At 43.5% G+C, this 27,345-nt stretch overlaps 1 protein-coding gene across 1 annotated transcript in view; it reads left to right on the top strand.

Annotated features, from left to right (window-relative positions):
• The window catches only part of GFRA1 (GDNF family receptor alpha 1), a 193,080-nt gene that overhangs the window by 118,322 nt on the left and 47,413 nt on the right, over positions 1-27,345 (top strand). Inside the window, exon 4 of the mRNA XM_065408101.1 lies at positions 5,590-5,929. Coding sequence (XP_065264173.1) covers positions 5,590-5,929 — 340 coding nt within the window. The remainder of the gene's footprint in view (positions 1-5,589; positions 5,930-27,345) is intronic.

Below are 27,345 nucleotides of genomic sequence, written 5' to 3'. Positions count from 1 at the left end.
CTAAGTGAGCACAGGTAACTTTTAAGCGTTCACTATGTTGGGATTCCTCCCTAGGCCTTTTCCACTTGGCATATCCAGAATACCTCATCCGGTTCTGGGAGAACACTTTATCCAGTTCTCTGTAATCCAAAAAATCAGTTCCACTTTGGACTCGTCGCTGAGATTCTTTATTGACATACAGTCAAACTACACTTGAGTTCATCAGGTTCAAGTGTAGGGGGTGAGTACAGGGTACCAGTCCAAAGTACAAAATCATTAATCAGCTTATATACACATTCTAAAACAAAATGCTGCCTGTGCCTTCGACTGCACATCATGTCCTGCACTCTGTGATTGGCTCATTAGTTTTTGTAGCCAAGCCCCATTCTAGATCATGAGCTGTTCATGTGTTGCATTACATTGTAGCCACAGATGCAAGCTATCACATATTGCTTACCATCCTATATCCCTTTTTTCTACTAGCTACATCTTTTACATATTTACAGGGCTACAAAGCTATTGTAAATTCATGCCTTGTTCATTATTCAGGGCCACAGACATGAAACAGACTTAAAAACTATATTCAACTTCATTGTGCAGTAATAAGTCTCCAGACCCTTGTTCCCTCTGCTTCCTTACTCTCCAGATTGCAGGGTAAAACAAAGGGGGCATTATGTAGAGTATGGGCATATCCGGTGTTGCCAAGTCTTATAGTTTTAACATGAGTCTGGTGACATTTGGTGCTTTTCTTAAAGCACAGCTCCTAGAGACAAGTGAGTGTGTGAGAATCTTAGCCTTAATTTTTTTAAAGGTAAGTTTCTAGCCCTCAAGGCTGTAGAAAAAGCATGAAAATGTGACCTGCGTGTGTATCTAAAGGCTGAGAAAGGAGAAGACAAATAGAATCCCAAAATTATAATATCTCATGATTTTTAAAGCAAGTCTCATGATTTTTGGAGACTTGACCCATTACTTCTGTACACTTGGGATTGGCAGTACATTATGTCTGAATAGATGGTGGTTTATTTGCAACCTTTGCATGCCACTGACAAATGTACCCTCACACTTGCTTCTTTGTTCTTATTCCTTCTACAAAATATGAGTGAATTGGTGACTGCCGCAGGATCGGATTCTGCTCCTTTACTTATCCTGCTAGACAGTTTCAACCTTTGGCTTTTACATACAGCACTGTGCCACTCTACTATGCAGATACAAGCCGAGAGTAGTCACCAATAACATTTCACAATGTTCCCTTTCACCTAATTAACATTTACCGCAAAGATTGCAGTATTCCCTGTGCTAAGTACACTGAATAGCCTCATAATGCTAATTACTTGCAAAGAGCAATTGTAATTTTAATGGCAACCACTGTAAATTGCTGTTTATGTACTATAAGAAAATTAATATCTAAGTGTCCATTTTGTTTATTCTAAAATTAATTTTGACACTTAGGTTATCTGTTCTTTGCAAAACACATCTATCAAAGGCAGGGAAACGATCTCAAATGTCCTTTGAGTTTGGTGGCAAAAATTTTAATAGGGGCTCCCAGAATCTACGGCGCGCCTCTGCCAGCACATCACTGAATTAATGGACTTTAGTCAACACCTTCCTGGACAACCACAAAGCTTCACTAGGTGCAGACTGAAAACTAGATGCAAGAAGGATGAAAGACTGACAATATAGGAAAAGGGAAGGATTTTCTGGCCCGAGTCTGTGATACCTGTAATAATGATAAAGAAAGTAAGATGTAAACTATTTGTCTTTTGAACCTAAAATGTAACACATAGTTAATATCTGATAAGAGTCAGATTACTGCTTGTCTTCATAATTTGCATTTCACAAAACAGAGGCTAGCTGAAATTGTGGCCTTAAATGTTACTACCATGCAAATAAACTGCAAGAAATTTTACAGTAAGTACTGTGCTAACTGTTTGTAATTGCCAAAGGAGTTAAGGATAATTACATAATACTTTCACAATGTAAAATAAAACATAGGTAGACTCAGTTTGTAAATTTTAAATTAAATATACATGATTTAAAGGCTCAGGAAAATCTGGCATTCATGAGCATGTTTGATTTATATGTTCATATTCAATACAAACACTGTTGATTCTGATTGCATACCACTTTTACTCTAATGTAAGTATTAATTTAAAAAAAGTTGACTATGTATAATATTGTGATAAATATACTGTAGCTGGGTTCACAAGTAGCAAAATAGAAAGGACAAAAGGCAAGTGGCAAAATTCAGGCTGTTGCAGCCTTAAAGTAAAAAAGTAAATCTCTGTGCTATATTGAGAGGTGACACACAGAGTAGTGTAAGTTACAGGTTGGACATAAAATGTATAATGCGTATGAGTGAGTGTAAATATCACAGTAGTTTTCTGAACAATTTATACCCAGTGCAACTTTCACTTAGCATAACTTTCACCACCGTTTTATTATCACTGCGTTTGGCTTATGTACTTTAAGAAAATCATTAAAAATATCACTTTTGATTTTTTTTTTGTCCCCCAAGGTGCTAATCTTTAAAGCACTTTTTAATTCCATAACAGCATTTATCATGTTTTGGACCCTTAATAAAATAATATACATGATTGTAAACAATCATCCAGATCAATAGAGCAGTATGTTCACATCTTTATCTTGCTTATTTTTAAATAATTCTTTAGACTGTAGTGAATTATATGTTTGTGTTGGCATATATCAGTTCAGAACTCATCCACAGATTCATACCAACTGCTTATCCTAGGATATCCTTGTTTAAACAGTTCAGTATAACATTTGCCTTCCAGGCACAAATAAGCATGTAATTACTCTGTAATCACATTGTAATTAGTATGTACTATGCATATATTGCATAATTATATGCCCTACAGATTATGTGGTAATTATACTTGGATTTAGCATATAATTCTATATGCTGTATCACAGAAAAAAAACTTTGAGTTTAGAGTAAAGGTTATAATTATATGCTGATGTAGTACAACATTTTAACATTATTATAATGTTAAGATTATCCAAAAAACAAACGTTTGAAAGTGATGAAAATCGTTGTTATAGTTTGACATGCAACCTGATCTCCGTGGTGCTGGCTACTGTCTCCTCAATGGCAATACTGGCATATTTTGGTTTAGTATCTCTTCCAAGGATTCTGGAATAATTAAAATTATGTCCTTTTAATTAAAATATTATATAGTCTATGGACCTGTCACAACTTGCTTCATCTGCATATGGAATTAGCTTTTCAAAAAACTGAGCTCTTGCTATTTATATACTTGTATGGCTTCATCCCCATAGTATCTGAGCACCTTAAAAACATTAGTTTGTCTTCACATATCTGTCAGATCGGGAGCTATGTTATCCCCATTTTACAGATGAGGAAGTGAGAGACAAAAAGATTTAGGTGACGTGCCCAAGGCCTCACTGTAAGTCTGTCAGAAAGTTGGGAATCAGCTTCAGATCTCCTAAGACCTAGTCCAGTATCAAACAAAAAACCTCCCTTCCTCTCTAAACTAAGTATATGTGGTCTGGTGTAATATGACTTGAGTGATAGGGCCTGATTCTAATCTCACTTGCACTAGATCAACACTCTTGTGTTTCCAGTGAGTGTAAGTCAGATCAGAATCAGGCTAGTGATGCTGAAGGCCAATTTCCAGTCCAGTGGTATAAATCCAGAATAACTCCAATGAAATCACTGCAGTTCTGGATTTACACTACTGTAAGGGAGATCTGAAGTTGGTCTGTGTGGTCTGTATCGTGTGTTATGTTTTGACTATACTATCTCTCATCTAGATCTAGTGTTTAAACTTCAGACATTGGATGAATGTAAGACCTGATTGGTCCCTCTGGTTTATAGTGGAATGTTGTATCTGTATAGGTTTTGCATTTTATGAGGAGGATAACACACAAACAATGATGATCTATTTACTACACAGGAAAGTGGGATGAAGAAAGGCTTGGAATGTGCAATGTAAAATTATTCTACTGTGACTAGAACATATACCTGGACTGAAAATAGATCTAGTGTTTGCTACTTTTGTGTTGGCTCAGGCTTCAGAGATGTAGTTATGGGAAATGGTAGTGTAATGTCTTGTTTATTTGTATCATACTGCTACTGAGTGACTGGACCTATAAAGGCTGATGAGTCTCAGCCTCACTTGTGCCACAGTCAACGCTCCTCCCCCGGTGGGTGGAAATAAAGAGGGTCATGTGACCCAATCATGCATTTGGAGTACAAAAGGCTCTGAGAGAAGAGAGATTTCAGCAGCAGCTTGGAGAAGGCTGCTGTGGGCTTCAGGAGCAGGAAGGCTCCTCTTCCAAAGTAGAATGAAAGTAAATTCCAGAATCCCAGAATTTGGCTAGCTCTATCTCGGAGTAGCTTGAAAGACTCCAAGCAGTAGGTCGTGTGAGGGGCTTGATGAAGAAGGAAAGGATGAATATATGAACTTTTGAGTATTTTATTCTGGAACTATGTATGGTAATAAACCAGTCCAAGCTATTGCCTACAAGAAAGCCTTTGTGAATTACTGAGGAGCCCTGACACTGAGGCAGAGATGCTGCAGGCCACCCCATGCTCTGGAGGCAGCGACCCTCTTACAATTTAAGAACTTGTCACATTATTTTGCTGTTCATGCTTGCAATTGAAATGATGCATAATGGGGAGTTGTGACTGTGTTTCTTGGATCTACAGTGCTGGGTGGGTCCTGACTATTTATGGCAGTTAAAATTATTTGTCTACCCTTAACTCCAATTTTCTTCATTGTCGAATGGTTGGGTTTTTGAAAACTTTAATATTCAGATGAATTTTACTAAATTTGCATAATGTATAATTCCTTAGAACTTTCACAGTTACCTTATTGAAGTTTTTAGTCTGTGCATTTCCATAGCTTTGTATCCTTGTGTTAGCCTGTGTCTTTAACACTGACTGTAATCACCACAGACTTTGTAAGGTTCAGGGCGCACCTATGGTCCTTTTAAGATTATCTTGCTAGCTCTGTAGAGGTGAGCATGGAGCTTACAAGGTGTGTAGGATGGGCTTACAGAGCTCATAAGCGTTTGACTGCACATGCTAACCTTTCAAGTTCTGTGGACTATGTACCTTGTAAACTCTGTATTAGTAAGCATGTAGTCTGTAAATTCTACAGAATGAGCATATAAACTTTTTAAGGGTTGGGCAGTATGGTTGTTGATGTGGTTATTGAATGGCAGTTATAGAGTTTTTGGAGAAATGACTAAAAAGTAACCTGAGTTTTAATGTGTTCTTTCACAGTGGACAGTTTTTTCCATGTTGCAACTCCATTGATTTTAATGGCGTTACACCAGGGATTAATTAGCCCAACATGACTTTACTGTATTTGTTTTACAAGGAAGATAAAGTACAATGCTACTGACTTTAGTCATCCTTCATTTTCCACCATTATAATTTTAACATATGCTCATGCACTTTCTCTCTCATTAAATTATGAGCCAAAGAAACATAAGAGGTGGACACATTTTCTGGCAGCTAAGATTTCTTAGCTGACAAATATATGCTCAAAGTCTCATTAACTGTGAAATAGATACAAACATTGTAACACAATATAAACCCAATATATTTCTTATTTTTTACAGTGGAGCCAGCACTTTCAAAGGGGAACAATTGTTTGGATGCAGCAAAAGCCTGTAACCTAAATGATACCTGCAAGAGGTTCAGATCTGCTTATATAACCCCCTGCACCAGCAGTACATCTAATGAAATCTGCAACAAGCGGAAGTGTCATAAGGCTCTCCGGCTATTTTTTGACAAAGTTCCCCCAAAGCACAGCTATGGGATGCTCTTCTGCTCCTGTCGAGACATAGCCTGTACAGAAAGGAGACGGCAGACTATTGTTCCTGTGTGTTCATATGAAGACAAGGAGAAACCAAACTGCTTGAATTTACAAGATTCCTGCAAGAAGAATTACATCTGCAGGTAAGTTAGCACATGGCAGTGAAGTGATTAATGAGGTAGCAGGGAGAACCTTTGGAGCTGCTGAAATTGCCAAGACTCCGAATCAGAATTTCCACCAGGGAACAGGACAGTCGGGGCGGGGGGGGGGGGGGGGGGGGGGGACTTGACATCTTCAACTGAACAACAGAAGTCTGAATCTGGTTACAGTATATGTTTTCTCAGAAACTGTAACTTCTCACTACATGATGGAATGATCTTTTACCCCCCTAGGAAAGATATAAAAACAGAAATCTCTTTCCTACAAAATTTTGTTGGAAACCTTTCCTTTACGTGTCTTCATGAAATGATGACTTAGAATATTTTTTCATAACTGACAAGCTGCAAGAGATGATGGGAAATTTTAATAATATTTGAACACTCTAACATTGCTTATGAATAGTAGTGTAACTGTTAGTGCAGGGGTGGGCAAAGTTTTTGGCCTGAGGGGCCACATCTGCATGGGGGAATTGCATGCAGGGCCATGAATGGGGCAGGGGGTTGGGGTGTGGGAGGGAGTGCGGGGTTTGGGAGAGGGTGCAGTGTGCAGGAAGGACTCAGGGCAAGGGGCTGGGGCACGGGGGGGGTGCAAGGTGCGGCAGGGGTTCAGGGCAGGGGCTTGGGGTCCTGGCTCCAGCCCGGCGCTGCTTCCCTGGAGCAGCTCCGGGGTGGCAGCGGCGCACAGCGGGGCTCAGACAGGCTCCCTGCCTGCCCTGGCCCTGTGCCGCGCCGCTCTCGGAAGCGGCCAGCACTACGTCCCTGCGGCCCCTGCGGGAAGGTGGGGGGCAGAGGACTCCGTGCGCTGCCCTCACCTGCAGGTACCTCCCCCGAAGCTCCCATTGGCTGCAGTTTCACATTCCCGGCCAATGGGAGCTGCGGGGGACGGTCCCTGCAGGCGAGGGCAGCGCGCGGAGCCCGCTGCGCCCCCCCTCCCAGGGGCTGCAGGGACGTGGTGCCGGCCACTTCCAGGAGCGGCGCGGGGCCACGGGGGTGGCAATCCCGCGGGCCGCATCCAAAGCCCTGACGGGCCAGATCCGGTCCGTGGGCCGTAGTTTGCCCACCTCTGTGTTAGTGGATAACAGACATAGCCAGGACCTTATTCACTGCCCTAGCATGCAGGTTACTCATAGGGTTTTTCTGCACAGGGTGGGAATCCTTCCTCTCAGGGTGTGGATCTGTTCCTGCTGCAGTCGGCTTGGGACTGTTTTGTTCCCCCTCGGTATCCCCACAGATATTTGTGTTTGACTGATGTATTGGTAGTTGTTGATCCACTGGTCCAGCTCCCAGCCCTCTTCCTCCTCTGTGTACCTGGGCAGTGGGTGCCCCCAGAGGACATCGCTTTGCAGGGCAGAAGGGGTCCTCATGCCTTGAGCAAGCTCCCTGCACTGGTTCTGCTGCACACAGGGCCTTCTGTGCCTCTAGGAAACCTCATACTCCCAGTTACATTCTGTATGTTTATATCAGAAAGCCATTGTACTAATGCCATATTCAAAAAGCTATACACTAGATTCTCATTAATTGCCAGTGGGTAGATCCCAATGTGTATTACCCAAATGTTGTGAATTAGCAATGAAAACAAACATTTTAAGAAGTCCAGGATACTGCAGTAAATTATTTGAGAGTGTTACATATGAATTTTAACTGCCCTGGAGTATATTTTGTAGAAATAACTAATATGACTATGAGGCCTCAGTATAGTATTCTACTATTAAACCTTTGGGCTGGATCCTAAAGTGTGCCTGAGCTCTGCTCTGTGCACCTGAGAAGGTGAGTGGGCATAAATAGCCTTCTTCCCTCGCTGTCCTTGGGGAGGCACAGGGGCCAGATTGGAATAGCCTATGGTCTGCTCTAAGTTGTGTCAATTGTAGTTGGAGTCATTGTGGATAGTTCTCTGAAAACATCCACTCAATTTGCAGCGGCAGTCAAAAAAGCTAACAGAATCTTGGAAATCATTAAGAAAGGGATAGATAATAAGACCGAAAATATCATATTGCCTCTATATAAATCCATGGTACGCCCACATCCTGAATACAGCTTGTAGATGTGGTCGCCCCATCTCAAAAAAGACATATTGGATTTGGAAAAGGTTCAGAAAAGGGCAACAAAAATTATTAGGGGTATGGAACGGCTACCATATGAGGAGAGATTAATAAGACTGGAACTTTTCCACTTGGAAAAGAGATGACGAAGGGGGGATATGATAGAAGTCTATAAAATCATGACTGGTTTGGAGAAAATAAATAAGGAAGTGTTATTTACTCCTCCTCATAACACAAGAACTAGGGGTCACCAAATCAAATTAATAGGCAGCAGGTTTAAAACAAACAAAAGGAAGTATTTTTTCACACAACACACAGTCAACCTGTGGAACTCCTTGCCAGAGGATGTTGTGAAGGCCAAGACTATAACAGGGTTCAAAAAAGAACTAGCTAAATTCGTGAAGGATAGGTCCATCAATGGCTATTAGCCAGGATGGGCAGGGATGGTGTCCCTAGCCTCTGTTTGCCAGAAGCTGGGAATGGGTGACAGGGGATAGAACACTTGATGATTACCTGTTCTGTTCATTCTTTCTGGGGCACCTGGCATTGGCCACTGTCGGAAGACAGGATACTGGGCTAGATGGACTTTTGGTCTGGCCAAGTATGGCTGTTCTTATGTTGTAATGCTCCCGAAAGGGCCATTCCAGCAGCTCAGTGTCCCCAGAATGCAGCACACACTCTTCATCACGGGAGCAGGGAGTGAGTGGCATAGAGCTAGCTACATTAGCTTTTCAACACCCAAGGGTTCCTATGCAAGGAAAATCCCCAGCTGCCTGTTAAGGTAGCTTTTGGCCCCTCTACCATGCTACTGGAGCCGAGGTTCTGGCCGCTACTGAAAAATGGGGCAAGGCCACTGATTCAGAGAATTATGATCTGTAGGGACTAATGGACTAAGAAGTAGAGAGGGTTCTCTATTCTAGTTATAATCACTATTTGCATTTTCACCAGGTTCTCAAAATGTTTTTCCAACATTATTTACCCTGATTTTAACCCTGGGTAATAGGGTTATATTATGCTCATTATACTGATGGATAAAATAAGGAACAGTTAAATGACTTGCCCCAGGTTACATAGTAAATCACCATTGGAACCAGGAATAGAATCCAAGAGTCTTGGCTTTCAGTCCTCAGCACACAAACACATTGCTTCCTGCTAAGAATATGTACTTAGAATACAGTATACGCAAGGGGAGTGGAAGATTGTGTGTGCGGGGGGGGGGGGGGAATGTAAGTTTCACTGGCCTCTAGCATATCCCATTAATGGGAGACTCAAATCCACAGACTTCTTCTAGAGCTCTTGTCACCGTTGAATGGACAGTATCATACTTGAGTAAGTATACAGTGAACCACTTTAAAAGTTCCACCATTTTTGATTGATTCTACAGTTTTCAGTGACATTCAGTACCCATTTAGAGGAGACTAAAACTAGAAATGGTAATGTCTTTCAAAATGGTCTGAGTCTTTATTGGCATCCACTTGTAATTTGCTCCACTGCCTGTATATGTTCTGTTTTACTTCTTAATTTTTAATTTTGCGTTTACTATTTTGATAAGCAGAACAATTATTTTTGTTAGGATGAAATGTCAATCTTATAAATTGATTTGGGTTCGATGAGATTAATGTGGTGACTTAGTCTACCTGCCATATTGCCAGGCAGGATTGATTTTCTTCTTATTATTATTATTTATTACTATTCATAAGCCATCCCTGATAAATGTGATTCAAGGCTTAATCTGATTCCTATCCCCAGGGATTTATTCCACAGCCTTTCTTGGCAGCTACTTCCACTGCCCAAACTGTTCTCAGTTATAGGGCCAAATGCTACCCACACTCAGTCCCTGAGCTGAACATCTCAGAAAGGATCAGGGAAGAGTTCTCTCTCCAATCCCGTGGCTAGTAGCAGTGCACAGTGTCAATACCTTACAAGTTTCCGTGCATCCTGTATGTTTAGGCCTGTGGATGCAAATAGTCCTAAAACAGCTGGCCTCCTGTCCTTTACTTCAATCCCAAGCCCCTTCCTCCTTGTGTATGGCTTCTCTAGAGTTCCATCCTGCCTGCCATACCTCCCAGCAGAACAATGGTATTTCCACAGTATTTTCAGCCAAGGTTCCACTACATTCAGTGTCTGTGGGGTGGATTTGTCCCATAAAGATTTTCTTAATACTTACTCTAGGGTTACCATATTTCCACAATCAAAAAAGAGGACATTGGGGGGGGGAGCCCCGCTCTAGCCCTGCCCCCACCCCCCCGCCCCCATCCACTCCCTCCCACTTCCCACTCCCTGACTGCCCACCTCAGAACCTCCAATCCCCCCGCTCCTTGTCCCCTGACTGCCCCCTCCTGGGACCCCTGCCACTAACTGCCCCCTAGGACCCCACCCCCTATCTAAGCCTCCCCGCTCCTTGTCCCCTGACTGCCCCCTCCTGGGACCCTTGCTCCTAACTGCCCTCCAGAACCCCACCCCCTACCTAAGCCTCCCTGTTCCTTGTCCCCTAACTGCCCCCCTAGGACCCTACCCCCTACCTGTACCCTGACTGCCCAAAACCTTATCCACACCCCCCAGAAAGCCCCCCCCCCCGAACTCCTGACCCATCCAGCCCTGCTCCCTGTCTCTTGACTGCCCCCTCCAGAACCTCCCTGGCCCCTTACCGTGCTGCTCAGAACAGAGTGCTGCGGAGCGGCGCGCTGGGCAGCAGGGGAGGGTGAGCAGGGGGAGGAGCTCCAGACTGCCGGAGGCCCAATGCGAACGGCCGGCGATTTGCGAATGCAGGAAGGGGGAAGGAGGGAGAGAGAGGAGGGGAGTGATTTCAAGCTGCAGGGGAGAGGAGGGGGAAGCGGAGGAGGGGCTCTGGCTGCCAGAACCCCATGCGAGTGGCAGGATCCGGCCGGCTGCCCTGTCAGCCGCGCACGCTGTGCATGGGGGGGAAGTCCAGACATTTACAAATTCCCCCTGGACGCTATTTTATAACTCAAAAAAGCCGGACATGTCCGGGAGAATCCGGACGAATGGTAACCCTAACTTACACTAAATATACCCTGCTGCAGCCTAAGTGCTGCCATTACTTCTTCTGTGTTTGTTGTCAGCTCTGGTCAAATGTCGTCTCAGCAGCTACGTTGTTTAATAGCATTTTATTTCATCAGATTTCATTAATCTGCCCTGATTTTATGCCTTTTCTATTACATCACTGCACAATCCAGCTTGGTAAAATTGCAATTACCATTGCCCAAAGCTACAACCAGCACTAGAATGAAAATTGATTTCTTAGCACGTTTCCTATTGCATTCCTTTTCCTACAAACTTCAGTTCAGAAAGTTTGGGCTCTCTTCTGGCTCAGGGACCCACTGTTTTGTGGGTGTGGGTATGCAGAGGTACAGCACTAGTGTGGAGTGCCCTGGTGGCATTGTGGGAGCATACCAAAGTGCAGCAGCACTTCTATGTCATTTCTGGAGGTACAACATGTCTCCTCCCTTCCCAGTTGCAGATGACCAACTGGTGAAGACAGTCATGCTTGACCCACCCTCCCAAGGGTTGTGGAGACTGATACTGACATTGCATCATTCCCTGACCATGTACTCATGGAGAGTACACCCAATCTTATGGCTGCTCCATATGTAAGTGGTGGAGTATGTGACGGGTTGGATCACAGAAACCCCCTTGAGTGCTGCCACCCGATGTGCCAAGACTACCTCTGCTCCTGTTTTCCCTGCCAGCTTAGGACTCCAGCACCCTGTCTTGCTGAGCCAGACACTTCTGTCTGCTCCAACAAAGACCCAGGGTCTGAATTACTTGCCCCAAAGATGCAGGTTTACCTGAAAACAGTTCACAGAAGTGTGCTTGTTTTTAGCACTCATATGCCCAACTCCCAATGGGGTCTAAACCCAAATAAATCCGTTTTACCCTGTATAAAGCTTATGCAGGGTAAACTCATAAATTGTTCGCCCTCTATAACACTGATAGAGAGATATGCACATTTGTTTGCTCCCCCAGGTATTAATATATATTCTGAGTTAATTAATAAGTAAAAAGTGATTTTATTAAATACAGAAAGTAGGATTTAAGTGGTTCCAAGTAGTAACTAACAGAACAAAGTAAGTCACCAAGCAAAATAAAATAAAATCCGCAAATCTATGTCTAATCAAACTGAATACAGATAATCTCACCCTTAGAGATGCTTCAGTAAGTTTTTTTCCTCAGACTGGACACCTTCCAGGCCTGGGCACAATTCTTCCCCTGGTACAGCTCTTGTTCCAGCTTAGGTGGTAGCTAGGGGATTCTTCATGATGGCTCTTTTCCTCTCTCCTTTGTTCTGTTCATAGAATCATAGAATATCAGGGTTGGAAGGGACCTCAGGAGGTCATCTAGTCCAACCCCCTGCTCAAAGCAGGACCAATTCCCAACTAAATCATCCCAGCCAGGGCTTTGTCAAGCCGGGCCTTAAAAACCTCCAAGGAAGGAGATTCCACCACCTCCCTAGGTAACGCATTCCAGTGCTTCACCAACCTCCTAGTGAAATAGTGTTTCCTAATATCCAACCTAGACCTCCCCCACTGCAACTTGAGACCACTGCTCCTTGTTCTGTCATCTGCCACTACTGAGAACAGCCGAGCTCCATCCGCTTTGGAACCCCCCTTCAGGTAGTTGAAAGCAGCTATCAAATCCCCCCTCATTCTTCTTTTCTGGAGACTAAACAATCCCAGTTCCCGCAGCCTCTCCTCCTAAGTCATGTGCTCCAGACCCCTAATCATTTTTGTTGCCCTCTGCTGGACTCTTGCCAATTTTTCCACATCCTTCTTGTAGTGTGGGGCCCAAAACTGGACACAGTATTCCAGATGAGGCCTCACCAATGTCGAATAAAGGGGAACGATCATGTTCCTTGATCTGCTGGCAATGCCCCTCCTTATACAGCCCCAAATGCCGTTAGCCTTCTTGGCAACAAGAGCACACTGTTGACTCATATCCAGCTTCTCGTCCACTGCGACCCCTAGGTCCTTTTCTGCAGAACTGCTACCTAGCCATTCGGTCCCTAGTCTGTAACAGTGCATAGGATTCTTCCATCCTAAGTGCAGGACTCTGCACTTGTCCTTGTTGAACCTCATCAGGTTTTTTTTGGCCCAATCCTCTAATTTGTCTAGGTCCCTCTGTATCCAATCCCTACCCTCCAGTGTATCTACCACGCCTCCCAGTTTAGTGTCATCTGCAAACTTACTGAGGGTATGTCTACACCCAGCCGCTAGTTCGGCGGCTGGGAATCGAAGTTCTGGGTTCGACTTATCGCGTCTTGTCTGGACGCGATAAGTCGAACCAGGAAGTGATCGCCGTCGACTGCGGTACTCCAGCTAGACGAGAGGAGTACCGCGGCGTCGATGGGGGAGCCTGCCTGCCGCGTGTGGACCGAGGTAAGTTCGAACTAAGGTACTTCGAACTTCAGCTACGTTATTCACGTAGCTGAAGTTGCGTACCTTAGTTCGAATTGGGGGTAAGTGTAGACCAAGCCTGAGAGTGCAGTCCACACCATCCTCCAGATCATTAATAAAGATATTAAACAAAACCGGCCCCAGGACCGACCCTTGGGGCACTCCGCTTGAAACCAGCTGCCAACTAGACATGGAGCCATTGATCACTACCCGTTGAGCCCAACGATCTAGCCAGCTTTCTATCCACCTTACAGTCCATTCATCCAGCCCATACTTCTTTAACTTGGCGGCAAGAATACTGTGGGAGACCGTATCAAAAGCTTTGCTAAAGTCAAGGAATAACACATCCACTGCTTTTCCCTCATCCACAGAGCCAGTTATCTCATCATAGAAGGCAATTAGGTTAGTCAGGCACGACTTCCCCTTGGTGAATCCATGCTGACTGTTCCTGATCACTTTCCTCTCCTCTAAGTGTTTCATAATTGATTCCTTGAGGACCTGCTCCATGATTTTTCCAGGGACTGAGGTGAGGCTGACTGGCCTGTAGTTCCCTGGATCCTCCTTCTTCCCTTTTTTAAAGATGGGCACTACATTAGCCTTTTTCCAGTCATCCGGGACCTCCCCCGATCGCCATGAGTTTTCAAAGATGATGGCCAATGGCTCCGCAATCACATCCGCCAACTCCTTTAGCATGCGCATCCGGCCCCATGGATTTATGCTCATCCAGTTTTTCTAAATCGTCCCGAACCACTTTTCTCCACGGAGGGCTGGTCACCTCCTCCCCATACTGTGCTGCCCAGTCCAGCAGTCTGGGAGCTGACCTTGTTTGTGAAGACAGAGGCAAAAAAAGCATTGAGTACATTAGCTTTTTCCACATCCTCTGTCACTAGGTTGCCTCCCTCATCCAGTAAGGGGCCCACACTTTCCTTGACTTTCTTCTTGTTGCTAACGTACCTGAAGAAACCCTTCTTGTTACTCTTAACATCTCTTGCTAGCTGCAACTCCAAGTGCGATTTGGCCTTCCTGATTTCACTCTTGCATGCCTGAGCGATATTTTTATACTCCTCCCTGGTCATTTGTCCAATCTTCCACTTCTTGTAAGCTTCTTTTTTGCGTTTAAGGTCAGCAAGGATTTCACTGTTAAGCCAAGCTGGTCACCTGCCATATTTACTATTCTTTCTACACATCGGGATGGTTTGTTCCTGCAACTGCAATAAGGATTCCTTAAAATACAGCCAGCTGGACCCCTTTGCCCTTCATGTTATTCTCCCAGGGGATCCTGCCCATCTGTTCCCTGAGGGAGTCAAAGTCTGCTTTTCTGAAGTCCAGGGTCCGTATTCTGCTGCTCTCCTTTCTTCCTTGTGTCAGGATCCTGAACTCAACCATCTCATGGTCACTGCCTCCCAGGTTCCCATCCACTTTTGCTTCCCCTACTAATTCTTCCCTGTTTGTGAGCAGCAGGTCAAGAAAAGCTCTGCCCCTAGTTGGTTCCTCCAGCACTTGCACCAGGAAATTGTCCCCTACACTTTCCAAAAACTTCCTGGATTGTCTGTGCACTGTTGTATTGCTCTCCCAGCAGATATCAGGGTGATTAAAGTCTCCCATGAGAACCAGGGCCTGCGCTCTAGCAACTTCTGTTAATTGCCGGAAGAAAGCCTCGTCCACCCCTTTATATATCTTTTGCATAAGGCGGGAACCCTTTGTCCCTCTGGGTTTCCACACCCCTCCCCCCCCCCCCCCCCCCCCCCCGGAAAAGCACCAGGTTAAAGATGGATTTCAGTTCAAGTGACATAATCACTCACTTGCCAGCACACACATATACAGGAAGACTCACAGATAAAACACAGCCATCTGCAGACAATGGTCCTGGTTAATGGGAGTCATCAAGATTCCAAACCACCATTAATGGCCCACACTTTGCATAATTATAATAGGCCCTCAGAGTTATATTTTATATTTCTAGTTTTAGATACAAGAGTGGTACATTTATACAAATAGGATGATCACCCTCAGTAGATTATAAGCTTTGTAATGATACCTTACAAGAGATCTTTTGCATGAAGCATATCCCAGTTACATTATATTCACTTATTATCATATTTTTATAAAACCATATAGACTGCACAACGTCACAGAGTACTCTTCTATCCCTCCTCCTCTGGTCCCTCTATACAGAGCCAGCCATAACTGTCCCCTAGTCTACTTACATGGTGGTAGTAGTAGGCTTTTTCAAATACCTTCACTATTTTTTCCTCTCCAAGGAGACAGGGAAGAAAGGCAACAGCTCCCCACTGCTATAATGTTGAGATCCAGAAATAACCTGTCCATTTAGTGGTACCAGAGCCTAAATTAAAATAATTTAAACCTGTGGCCTTTAGGCACTTCTTTCTGACTCCAAGGTTTTTTTTGTTTTATTTTATTTTGAAGATAGAAGAAAAAAATAAATGAAGTAATACTTACAAACACATATTTTAACTACGGAGAAATCGTCATTTGCGAAGTGTTGGTTATTTGCATGTATATCAAACATATTTAAGCACTTTCAGTGTTATTCAGGACACTGGGGCATACTTTTCTCAAAGGCCTCTTAAAATGCTCTCATACTGTTTACATGGACACCATTTGTGAATACAAAAGTTTGGGCCTGCAAACACTGATGCACACAATATCTAGTTACTATACACAAATATCTATTTACATGTTTAGTTTTGGACATCTTTGAAAATGTCACCCTAGCTATGCAGAACACTGATTCTGTCATAAAAACAGGGTAAGCACAGGAAAACAACTGGGCCAAACTACAGATACTGTCAACCCATTACTGAGATGATAGGTTAATTAACTTAATTTTCTTCTTTGTTGTTCAGAAATGTACATAATCAGCTAGACAACATAAACTTTTGAACCATGGAAAGTGGGACCAGAAATGTCAGTAAATGCAAATAAGTTCTGGTTTATGTAAAGAGTCCTAATTTTCAGTAAATGGCCATGATGTCTTAAAAAAAAATTAATCAGGATGTTGAATAGTTTGTTTTTGTTATCACCTACCTAACTGCTACCTCTCCTTGCACTACAGCTCATGTACAAGTTTGAAACCCAGTCTTTCAGGCATGCATTAAAAATGCTAATGCTAAAAATGAGCATTGGCAATTTCTTCTTATTCATGTTGATAAATCTTCTAAAGAGAGTCATCATGTTGTCTGAAGCTCTCTAAAACAGTGTGTGGTCCTGGCATAGTTAAAACATCAAAGGACCCCCATTTTATGACTGCTTGAGCCACAAATTGAAACTATTATGTCTTAGGACATCGTTTTGCTTTAGATAAGAATGACCATACTGGGTCAGACCAAGGGTTCATCCAGCCCAGTATCCTGTCGTCCGACAGTGGCCAATGCCAGGTGCCCCAGAGGAAATGAATAGAACAGGTAACCAGCAAGTGATCCATCCCATGTTACCCATTCCCTGCTTCTGGCAAACAGAGGCTAGGGACACCATCCCTGCCCATCCTGGCTAATAGCCTTTGATGGTAGGGTTACCAGGTGTCCGGTTTATAACTGGAACACCCAGTTGAAAAGGGACCCTGGTGGCTCCGGTCAGCACTGCCGACCGGGCAGCTAAAAGTGCAGTCAACGGTGCTGCGGTCTAAAGCAGGCTAATCCCTACCTCTCCTGGCACTGCACTGTGCCCAGACCTGCTGCGCCGCTGATCAGGAGCAGCCCGAGGTAAGCCTGCGCCCCAACCCCCTGCTCCAGCCCTGACTCCCCCCAATCTCAGAGCCCCCTCCTGCATCCCAAATCCCTCATCCCTTGGCCCACCCCAGAGCCTGCATCCCCAGCTGGAGCCCTCACCCCCCCGGCACCCCAAAACCCAGCCCAGAGCTCCCTCCCACACCCTGAAGCCTTCAGTGAGGGGCCTGTGACGGATTGGATCACAGAAACCCCCTTGGGAGCTGCCACCCGATGTACCAAGACTATCCCTGCTCCTGTTTTCCCTGCCAGCTCAGGACTCCAGCACCCTGTCTTTGTTGGAGCAGACGGGAGTGTCTGGCTCAGCAAGACAGGGTGCTGGAGTCCTGAGCTGGCAGGGAAAACAGGAGCAGGGGTAGTCTTGGTACATCAGGTGGCAGCTCCCAAGGGGGTTTCTATGATCCAACCCGTCACAGGGCCCTCATCCCCGGCCTCACCCCAGAGCCCGCACCCCCAGCCCAGAGTCCGTACCCCCTCCTGCACCCCAGCCCCATCCCAGAGACCTCACCCACTCCCACACCCCAGCCCCTTGCCCTAGCCCAGTGAAAGTGAGTGAGGGTGGGGGAGAGCGAGCCACTGAGAGAGGGGGGAATGTAGTGAACAGGGGCAGGGCCTCGGGGAGGGGGTGGGGCTAGGGTGTTCGGTTTTGTGTGATTAGAAAGTTGGCAAGCCTAATTGATGGACCTATCCTCCATGAATTTATTTAGGTCTAGCTGAAGGACAGTATGCCACATTTCAATTGCAGTTACAATCTACAGTATCTCAAGACATTGTTTTCTTTATATAATGAAACTGTCTCTGTTACTTGGGCCTTTTGAATAATATAGGTTTTGATTAGGTGCACCTTCCAAATCCTCCCAACTCATTAATAAGGTTCTAAGCAGAGTACAAGTGAATTGGACACATAATTTATTAAAAGAACAGAAAAGGAGCCCACTATTAATCCATTCATACTGTCCAATAAAGATCAGAAGAGAATGGGGAATACAGTAGAACAAAATAAGTCAATTCTCGTTAAAATAAGAATGTAATTAAAGAATGTAAGTTTCTTATCCTCTACAGCTACCATACTCAAAATGGTAAAATAAAGCAGTTTGGTTGATTTTTAATTGGAAGCGGCCAAAAAATAATACTTGACTAGTTTCAGAATCTAGATGCTTCCCCCCCCCCCCTTTAGCTAAAATAAATGAATTATACATCATATTTAAAGATCAGGTTTTGCAGTATTGTAATTAGCACCTCAGTGGTGATTAGGACCATTTGGTGTTATAAAAAATAAAATAGCCAAGTAATTTATGTGCCCATGCAGCATCTAATTTAAACAGTATTTTTTCCCAATATTCATTGCATATTGTGGTACTGTTTTAGTGACTATAAACAAAATGTCCCATTGCATATCTATGGATTGGTCCCTTCACATACAGTATAGGAAAATCTTTTTCTCTCTGAACTCATCTGTGTGGAACAGCTTCAGAATATGCAATACAAAACATGCAGAGAAGAGAAATATTTCCTAAATGTACAGTATATCTACACCATGTCCATGCACAGTAAATACCTTACAGCTTTCATATATTTGGTGCACCATATATTAATGGTGCGTGATGTCAGCCGTCTCTTCCCCGTTGTAGATGAACACACCTGCACGTGTGTACCAATGTCTGCAGTTGCAGGTCACAGATTCTGTGGTGTACAAGCATAAGTCTTAACATTTTGGTTCCAACAACCCATTCATGCAAATTAAATTTTGCATGTGACAGCTCTGTGATCTGTACACACAAGTATACAAAATTTAACTGCAGATGTGCAAGTGTGTGTTTGTGTGCGCGTTTGCATGCAAAGAACGGTGCACACAAAATGGAGTCTGGAATCACTAAAAATAAGATGTTATATTTCTTAGAAGTCTGAAAAAGTTAACACAAACTGTAATGATTATTTGTAAGTCTTTTCCAGACTTTAAAAGTATTATTTACCCAATAAAGGAACTACTACACCTATACCCCAGCTTCTACAAGACATGCAAAACTGCAAGTGCGTTTTGCATGCGCTTTTTGAAAATGTGGGCTTTAATATGTAAAGTTACATTTAGGGTCTGTTTCTGTATTACTTGGCATTCAGAACTCCCATTCCAGTAATCTGAGCAATCCCAGTGCGTATGAAAGGCAGGATCAGACATTTAGCGAACTAGGAAATTTCCCCTCATGAATATGGCCTGCATTGTCTTCTAGTGGCTTCTTAAGCACTGTGGAGATGTTGTGGGTAGAAGTTATTAGGGAATCTATTGTTCCATCCCAGGGCCGCCCGGGGGGGGGGGCAAGTGGGGCAATTTGCCCCGGGCCCTGCAGGGGCCCCCACAAGAGTTTTCAGGGTCCTTCTTCCCCTCCGGGTCTTCGGCTGCAATTCGGCGGCGGGGGGTCCTTCCATCCTGCCCCTTTTATTCTCCTGCTGCCAGGGTAATGGAGTCTAGCAGCTTGAGAGTTCTTAGGGTACAGCTTTAATGAGAATCAGGGACGTGTGCTCTGGTGGATTTTGACAGCTTCAGGGGAGGGAGAAAGGGGTGCTTATTCTTTCCTCATATTTTCTGTGCTTTTTCTTTCCTCTTCTCTTTGTAGATTTCCCCATAACTATTAAGCAGCCACATATCTCACCATAGCTATCTCTCTGCCACCTTATTCATTCTCTCATATTCACTCTCAAGTCCTCCCCCAGCTGCACGCCATTTCCTGTATTTTCTTTTCACCCTCCCCCAGAACCCTGCCAAGTCCAGTCCACACTTATAGTGCAGGGGAGGAGATCAGAAGCATGGATGCCAGCATCCCATTTGGGCTAGTATCCCAGGCTGGTGTGGGTGCAGCTGGTTCACTAGGCTGACCAAGTGCCCACAGTCTCAGACTCCATATGGATCTAACTCTGCATGGGAGGGCTGGCTTACGAGGGTGCTCATTGGGAGTTTTCATGGAGGACAAGGTAGCAGCATCTAAGATTCCAGGATTGTCACTGTGAAGTCTAGAAAGTCAGAGTCAGCGTGAAGCAATGGAAACAGCTCACTAACACGGCTAGAGAGGTCTTTTTGTTTCGAATATCACCAGGTTGAATCATCACTGGATTTTGTGGTCTGTTACCATCCAGTTTTGAAGTTCTCAGCCATTTTTGGCTTTTTTTACACACGCTGCTTTACAAACTACACCCGGGTGACAGCAGAGGCGTTCAGCTACTAGTTATTGTATTACAGACCCGGGGTGGTCTCTGCAATGCATATATATCAATTTTTCACTCCCAGCTGGCTGGCAGCTGTTTTAGGTGGTTATTCTGCTTTGGGTTTTGCAAACCGGGACCCTACAGTAGATTTTGTAAAACTGTCTGGGACCAGCCCTGAAAAAAGAGACATTCCTGATTATCCTACACAGTTACCCTACTTAATAAATAAAAAAAACCACATTGTTTTGGGGGGAGCAGAAGCTAGTATGTTTTGTGGGGGAAATAAGGTTGGTTAACAGAAAATTTTTTTGCTAGCCTGGCAAAAAGTGCTAATACAGGTTCTGCAAAATAAGCAAAAACCCACTAAATTAATGTGAAGTTAAGACTGAGCTATTTAACAGTGAAAAAGTCAGGAAACAGTCGGAGGTAAGGTTACCACCATAATGTCAATTTTACCCCCTTGCATGTATTCATTACAGCAAGGTCTTTCATGAGCAGCCTAAAATAGGCTTAGAATTACTTTGTTTTTAGTAAACAGTGTGTGTTTTACATTTCTTGCTTTTGAACATCATTCTTGCAAACCTCAAAACTAATCGACCAATTTTCAGTTGTTCTCTCATTTTTATATAATTCAACATAGACCTAAACAATCCTTTCCTAAAGCATGTCCAGAAATCCCTGTGGAATTTAACAACAAAACATCCAGCAAAACAAAACAAAACATCCTCCCTCCCTAAGTGCACAGAACTGTTTTTGAGGTGCTAAAATCTGGCTAACCATTCCTCATTTATGCTTTCTATGTTCTGCTCAAGAGGGTTTTGAAGATTAGAAGCCTGTTGGATGATTGACAGTCTAGTGTGATGGAGCAAGCAAGAATACAGTAATTAGAGAAATAGCTCAGATCTATCTTGCTGGCAAAACTTTCATATAACTCCTTGCTTTGTAGCCAGGAGATCTTCTCTCAGATTCGTTTCATGCTTTAAGAAGCAGCAACTAGATAGTATCGTCTCATTGAGGTCTTTTGTCAAACAATTCTGAAAATTTCAGAGCAAAATACTGTTCAGTCAAGTAGAACTTTTCAGGGGTTCCTGAAACCCTCAGTAACCAAGGGAAATTAGTGTAGTTCTCCTCTCCCGTTATTATAAAAGATAAAAGGTATATGTCTTAGCATGGCCAAAGAACTATTCGATTTCTGCCAACTTCTGTTTTGTAAGATATAGCTTTGGTGATGTCTCTGATACTGCTCAAGTTCTGCTATTACTTTTAGATTATTTTTCAGTATAAAAGCTAACAGTAGCATTCAGTATTCATTGTTACCTGTCTACAAGGTTCCCCACAAAATGGAGAGACTGAACTAAGTGGACAAACATACAGTGATCATCAAATGATTTGGGATACAAAAGATTATACTTGGTGTCCCTAGTATGTCACTGTGTCTGAAAAGGTCACTTTTTTGTTTAAATCGGTGATGCAAGAATACTGCCTTTTTATTACTTCCACGTGGAGTAAAATAGGGATGTAGACTGTAGGTTAGAATCTTAATTAAAGAAAGTGGAGTTGCAACAGTTTGAATTTGACCCATTTTATTTTGTTTCCTTATCACAGTAGGAACATTAAACTGCTTTTTAACGTTACATACTGCGACATCAGCTTATCCAAGCTTAGTCAGAAATACCAGACGACTGCCCTAAACCTGTAAAGCTTAACTTTAAGCAACACCAGCTATTACAGCAAGGATGAATTTGATGCAACTCCAACGAAATCAGTGGAGTCAGAGGTGAAAGTAAGCCGGTACACCCCGGTACGCCGTACCGGCAAGAGCCGGTGCGCCGTACCGGGGCGGCTTGGCTTCCCCAGGTGGCAATTTAAAGGGCCTGGGGCTCCCAGCAGCGGCTGGAGCCCCAGGCCCTTTAAATTGCTGCCAGAGCCCCCTGCTGGAGCCCTGGGGTAGCGGCAGCGGGGCTTCAGGGGTTATTTAAAGGGCCCGGGGCTCCCCTGCATCTACCGCCCCAGCCGTTTAAATTGCCGCCAGAGCCCCGCCGCCGCTCCGGCGGCTATTTACCGCCTCGGGCCCTTTAAATAGCCCCCGGAGCCCTGCTGCTGGAGCCCTGGGGTAGCAGCGGCAGCCGGGGGCTCTGGCAGTGGATTAAAGGGCCCGGAGCGGTAGCAGCCGCCGAGCCCTGGGCCCTTTAAACTGCTGACGGAGCCCCTGGCTACCGCTACTACCCCAGGGGAGAGGGGGAGGGCACTTACTGGTACAGGGCGGGCCGGGGCTGGCTCTGACCCCCCCCCATCCCTGCCCCTTCTGCCCGAGGCCCCGCCCCTTCCGGGGGCCAGACCCGGCCCCAACCGACCCCCGTACCGGTAAGTCCCTATTTCTACTTTCACCCCTGAGTGGAGTTATACCCAAGGTGAATTTGGCCATTATGTAGGCAAATCTGCAGGCAGTGTTAAGTAAAAGAATGTCAACTGATTCTACTATTACACTATATTGGACTTAGTAAAGGTTATTTATATCACTCTACATCAGACCACAGTGAGAATATTTCTAATTGCAGCTCATATTTTAAAACAGCTCAATGACAAGGTAAGCACTGAAACTAGTAGATGATTATCTCTTTCTCATCAGAGCACTTTGACATGCACTTGCATATTTGTGAATTTTAGATATTTTAACTTCGCTTTCATTAATTTTAAATATTGCCATCTTTGTGTTCCTGCTTCTGTTGAATAGAATCCAGATTTGAAGTAAGGTACTGATATCTACAGAGAATACAAGGCATAGTTAGACTTAAGCTAAAGTGTGATTCTTTGATTTTCTTCTAGCTCTGAAATAAGTGACGTGGAGAAAGTTTCATGGTGTATGTTCACTGTTCAGTATAGATTTACTGTACCATCTGACTGTGACCCTACCTAGGATTAATATATGATCTTACATTCATATATTCTTGGCCATAGTTGCCATTATGGATATTTTCAGCTGAGACAAAATATTAGCAAGTCTTGCACATCAACATTTTGATCTTGGTAAAAATGCTGTACTTTCAAATCTCTACTTTTAAGTATTTTCTCATAGTAATGGGTAGAAATAATACAAACACTAGCATAGTATGGATAGATGGCAAATGCCTGGAAACCTAGACTTTGTTGATGACATTGAGCAACACCCGTGCAAAGCTAGAAAGATAGACACCTTTGCTAAAACAGCAGGACAAGTATGGCTCAAAATCAGTTATCCCAAAACTTCCTTGAAACCTGGACATTGAACAGTAACATCATACTAGAAGGCAAAAACATCAAAAAAGTAGAACAGTTCCTTTACCTGGGCAGCACCAAACTAGCTAATGGAGACCTCAAGAAAGATGTGACATCAAGGTTAGGAAAGGCATCCACAACATTCACTAAGCTCAACAATGTATGGAAATCAATGATCTAGAGAACCAAAACAAAATGGAGAATTTTCAACTCAAACATAATCTCAGTGCTAACATACATTTGAGAGAGCTGGAGATCTATTAAAATGTTAGAAAAATAAGTGCCTACAAAATAAATGCCTGGGTAAGTGTGACGGGTCCCCGGGGTGCAACACAGATGGTGGGACCACTAAGCTCACCAAACCCATCAACCTGGGCTGCCTTTCACACTGTTGTGATGCTGATGTCAAGCTACAAGCCTCTGACAGGCACTGCACTCACACAGACATCCACAGCCAGGGACACACCCAACTGAGTTGTATGAATGATCCCCCAGCCACTCGTTAATCAATAGGGAGGCTCCAGCCAATTCCCCCCCTCTCCTCAATCTTTCACCCCTGAACTGAACCGTCTGACCAGTGTAAATTCGTTACCTAGTTCACCACTTCTTCAAAGGAAAGTGGACATGCATCAGCCTTTGTTAATCTAAGCTGAGATTTCCCGAGTATTTTAGACAAACTCACTGGCAAGCATAAAGCATTAAAATAAGCTTATTAACTACAGAAAGATTTTAAGTAAATATAAGTGGTAGACATAAAGGTCAGAGATAGTTATCTTAAGAAAATAAAAAGTAAACACTCATTCTAAATCTTAAACTTTTAGCCTAAGCCAGAGTTGAATCAAACCGCTTTTCTCAGCCTGACAGATGGTACAAGCATGTTACAGTTCTTCAATACACCGGGTGGGACTAGCTTCCAGCCTGGGACCAAACTTCCACAATTCGAAGTTTTTGTCCTCCAGACATTCATCCAGGTGTTGAGTTGCAGAAAAAGAGAGACCAAATGATGTCACTTTCTCTCTTTTTATACCTCTTCCAACTGCTAGAAAGATTCTTTCTGTGGTGTGGGGGACAATCAGTCCCTATTGGTCAAGCAGTCTCCATAGTGTACATGCCTTCTTCGAGAAGTCTCTGGGATAGTGGATTCGGTGTTGATTAGCCATTAACAACCATCTGGCTATTGATGGCTACTCTTTTGTTGTAACTGAAAGGCTGGTTGTGGGTGTTCCTAACTTCATAACATATTTCAGTAACACATACAGCAATACTTCATATACAGCAATAGTACGTGCGATCCAACAGGTTATTGTTGTTCAACAGATCATGACTTACAAAATGATACCTCACAAGACATACTTTGTACAAAACATATCATATCACAGTGGTGAGTATGGGGGTTTCAGGGTGCTCCTTTGAGGTTCAGAGTGTCACAATAAGATTCTGGGCATTAGACAGAGATACTTCATTGCCAACGAAGCAATCAGAGAAATTGCCAACCAGCAACTTGTCTCCACTAGAATTAGAAGGAAGCATCGGGCATATATGGGGCATGTACTCTGGATGCCAACACACAGACTCCTGCATGACACTGTCAAGTGGAAACCAACTGGTTTGAGGAAATGAGGGAGCCCAAGAGAAACCTTAAGAACCACCCTTGGCAGGAAGACAGAACAATCTATCTCAAGTCCAAAGCAGATGGAAGCAACAGCTAAATACAGAGAGGGGTGGAAGAGACTGGTTTCTGCTCTGTATGCCGACATTGGTGCGAGAAGTATATTGTAATAATATATGGGTACAAAATACAATTATTATTTCTTTTATCACATTAAACACTTGTGTATCCGTTAAAAGCAAGTAAAACATTTTGAGTGAGAGCAGTTCTGAGTTAGCTAGTTTAGTAGTTACAGATGTTTAGTTCTGGCTGTTTGGCTCACCCATTGGCTTCTGGGAAAGTGGGACCCACAAAGGTGACAGTAAGCAACCTTTATGCCCCTGTGATCCTTGGACTGATAGTTGTTGGATCAGTCCTGAAGAACATCCTGGAGCAGCTTCAGGACTAGTTCAAGGTGTACTAGTTTCCCACAGTCCCGCAGGGATAGCTGGAGTGCAGGAGCACTCTGGCCACTCTCCCTTTTCCCCGGTCACACCTGCTATGCCAAAAGAGGGTGACAGAACCATGTATGGCAGTCCAGTGACACCAGGGATTTCCATATAGCAAGTGCCTCCCTAGTTGGCTAGTTATGCCAGCTTTAAGGCCTGTGCACCGCCAGAGTGGCACAAAACAGCCTTAACAGAGCTGAGGATCTACCCCACTATGTTTTCACCAATAGATTTCTTGGTAGACAGAAGTACAGAGACCATAAATAGGTTTTAAGAGGGTTTGCACAGTCTCCAAACCATATAATAGTTTCCTGTGAGTCAGCTGCATTGCATTATAATTGACTCTAGTGTTTACAGATGATATTGCCACAGTCTTCTCTCCCAGGTGCTTTGATATTGCATCCATTCAGTGCTCACTTGTGATGCAGCCTTAGATAAATACATAAGGTCCAGTGGTACACCCAAAGTACTGCAGTTGCATCAATATCCCCGGGTACTTTTTGAAAGAGACAATGGCTTCCCTAGGTTCCCAGCCTGTAATTCAAAGACACTCCTGGCTGCCCATCTAATAAAGTGAGAACAGCTCCATCCATAATGGGCTAGTTTTTTATTAAGTAACATTCTTTCAGGAGACACTCTGAAAAGTAGACATCCTTAAACATGATGTAGTCATTTATATTACAAGTCACAAATTAAATAGCATAAAGAAATGAAATGAAAACATACAAAAGCTGCTTTATTAAAAGGTATCTAGTGGATTTGTTCATGTTATTGGAAAGCTTTGTTGCAGAGACAGGCTATAAAACTTACAAGCACCCTTTGTCAGGAAACATAGCCTGAATGCAGTGGGAGACTTGAGAATGCTGCTTATTTTCAGTGCTTTCATTTCAGATGTTGTACCCTTTTGCTTCAGTCAATTTTGAAATGAATATGTTGTCGCCTTAACTATAAAGTTGAAAGAAAAATAACCTTTGCAACCTATAGTTAAAGTTCAACTCATAATTTTGTAGAAGATTCTCAAGCAAGTGTTTCATTTGCAGTTGGGGAAACAGAAACACATTATACGTGTTTAAAGTCAATGCAAGGAAACAGAACTCCACAACACATATTTAATATAGGTTTGATTTCCTGTGGAATGCTTTCCAGATGTTCTCTCAAACAGGCCTCTAGAAAATATGGTCTGGGGTAACTTTTTGAAAACAGAAAGAAAATTCTGTTTTGTGTCACTGTATCAGAAAATTACTGTTCTAATGCTTTATTACTTTATCCTGTGTCCATAATTTGCATCATATTTTTGAAAATTGTTTTATTACACAGAAAGGTCAGTAGTATAAAATATTTATATTACCCTATTGCAAATAAATCAGATTGATTTAGACTCGCATCTGAGAGTGGTAGTTTCTCTTAAGACCCAGTGGAGACATAGTTACCTTAAATTAAAATTGCACTAATACATGATCTTATGGTACTCAGGGGTTTAAACTAACACTGACAATCATTGGATTACAGTTCTGGTGAGTTCTTTTGTCTCGTTGTACCAGACACTGAGTATAAGGATATGTTGTGTCCCAAGTGATTAACCCATGCAAGAGAAGAGGAAATAAAGAAAAATTCCTACACTGCTGACTTGGCTTATCTTGCTTTGCTTAAAA

This window comes from Emys orbicularis, chromosome 7, assembly GCF_028017835.1.
Source record: "Emys orbicularis isolate rEmyOrb1 chromosome 7, rEmyOrb1.hap1, whole genome shotgun sequence".
Lineage (NCBI taxonomy): Eukaryota > Metazoa > Chordata > Testudines > Emydidae > Emys > Emys orbicularis.
Note: the sequence above shows the minus strand (reverse complement) of the source record. Positions and strands in the feature narration are given on the sequence as shown.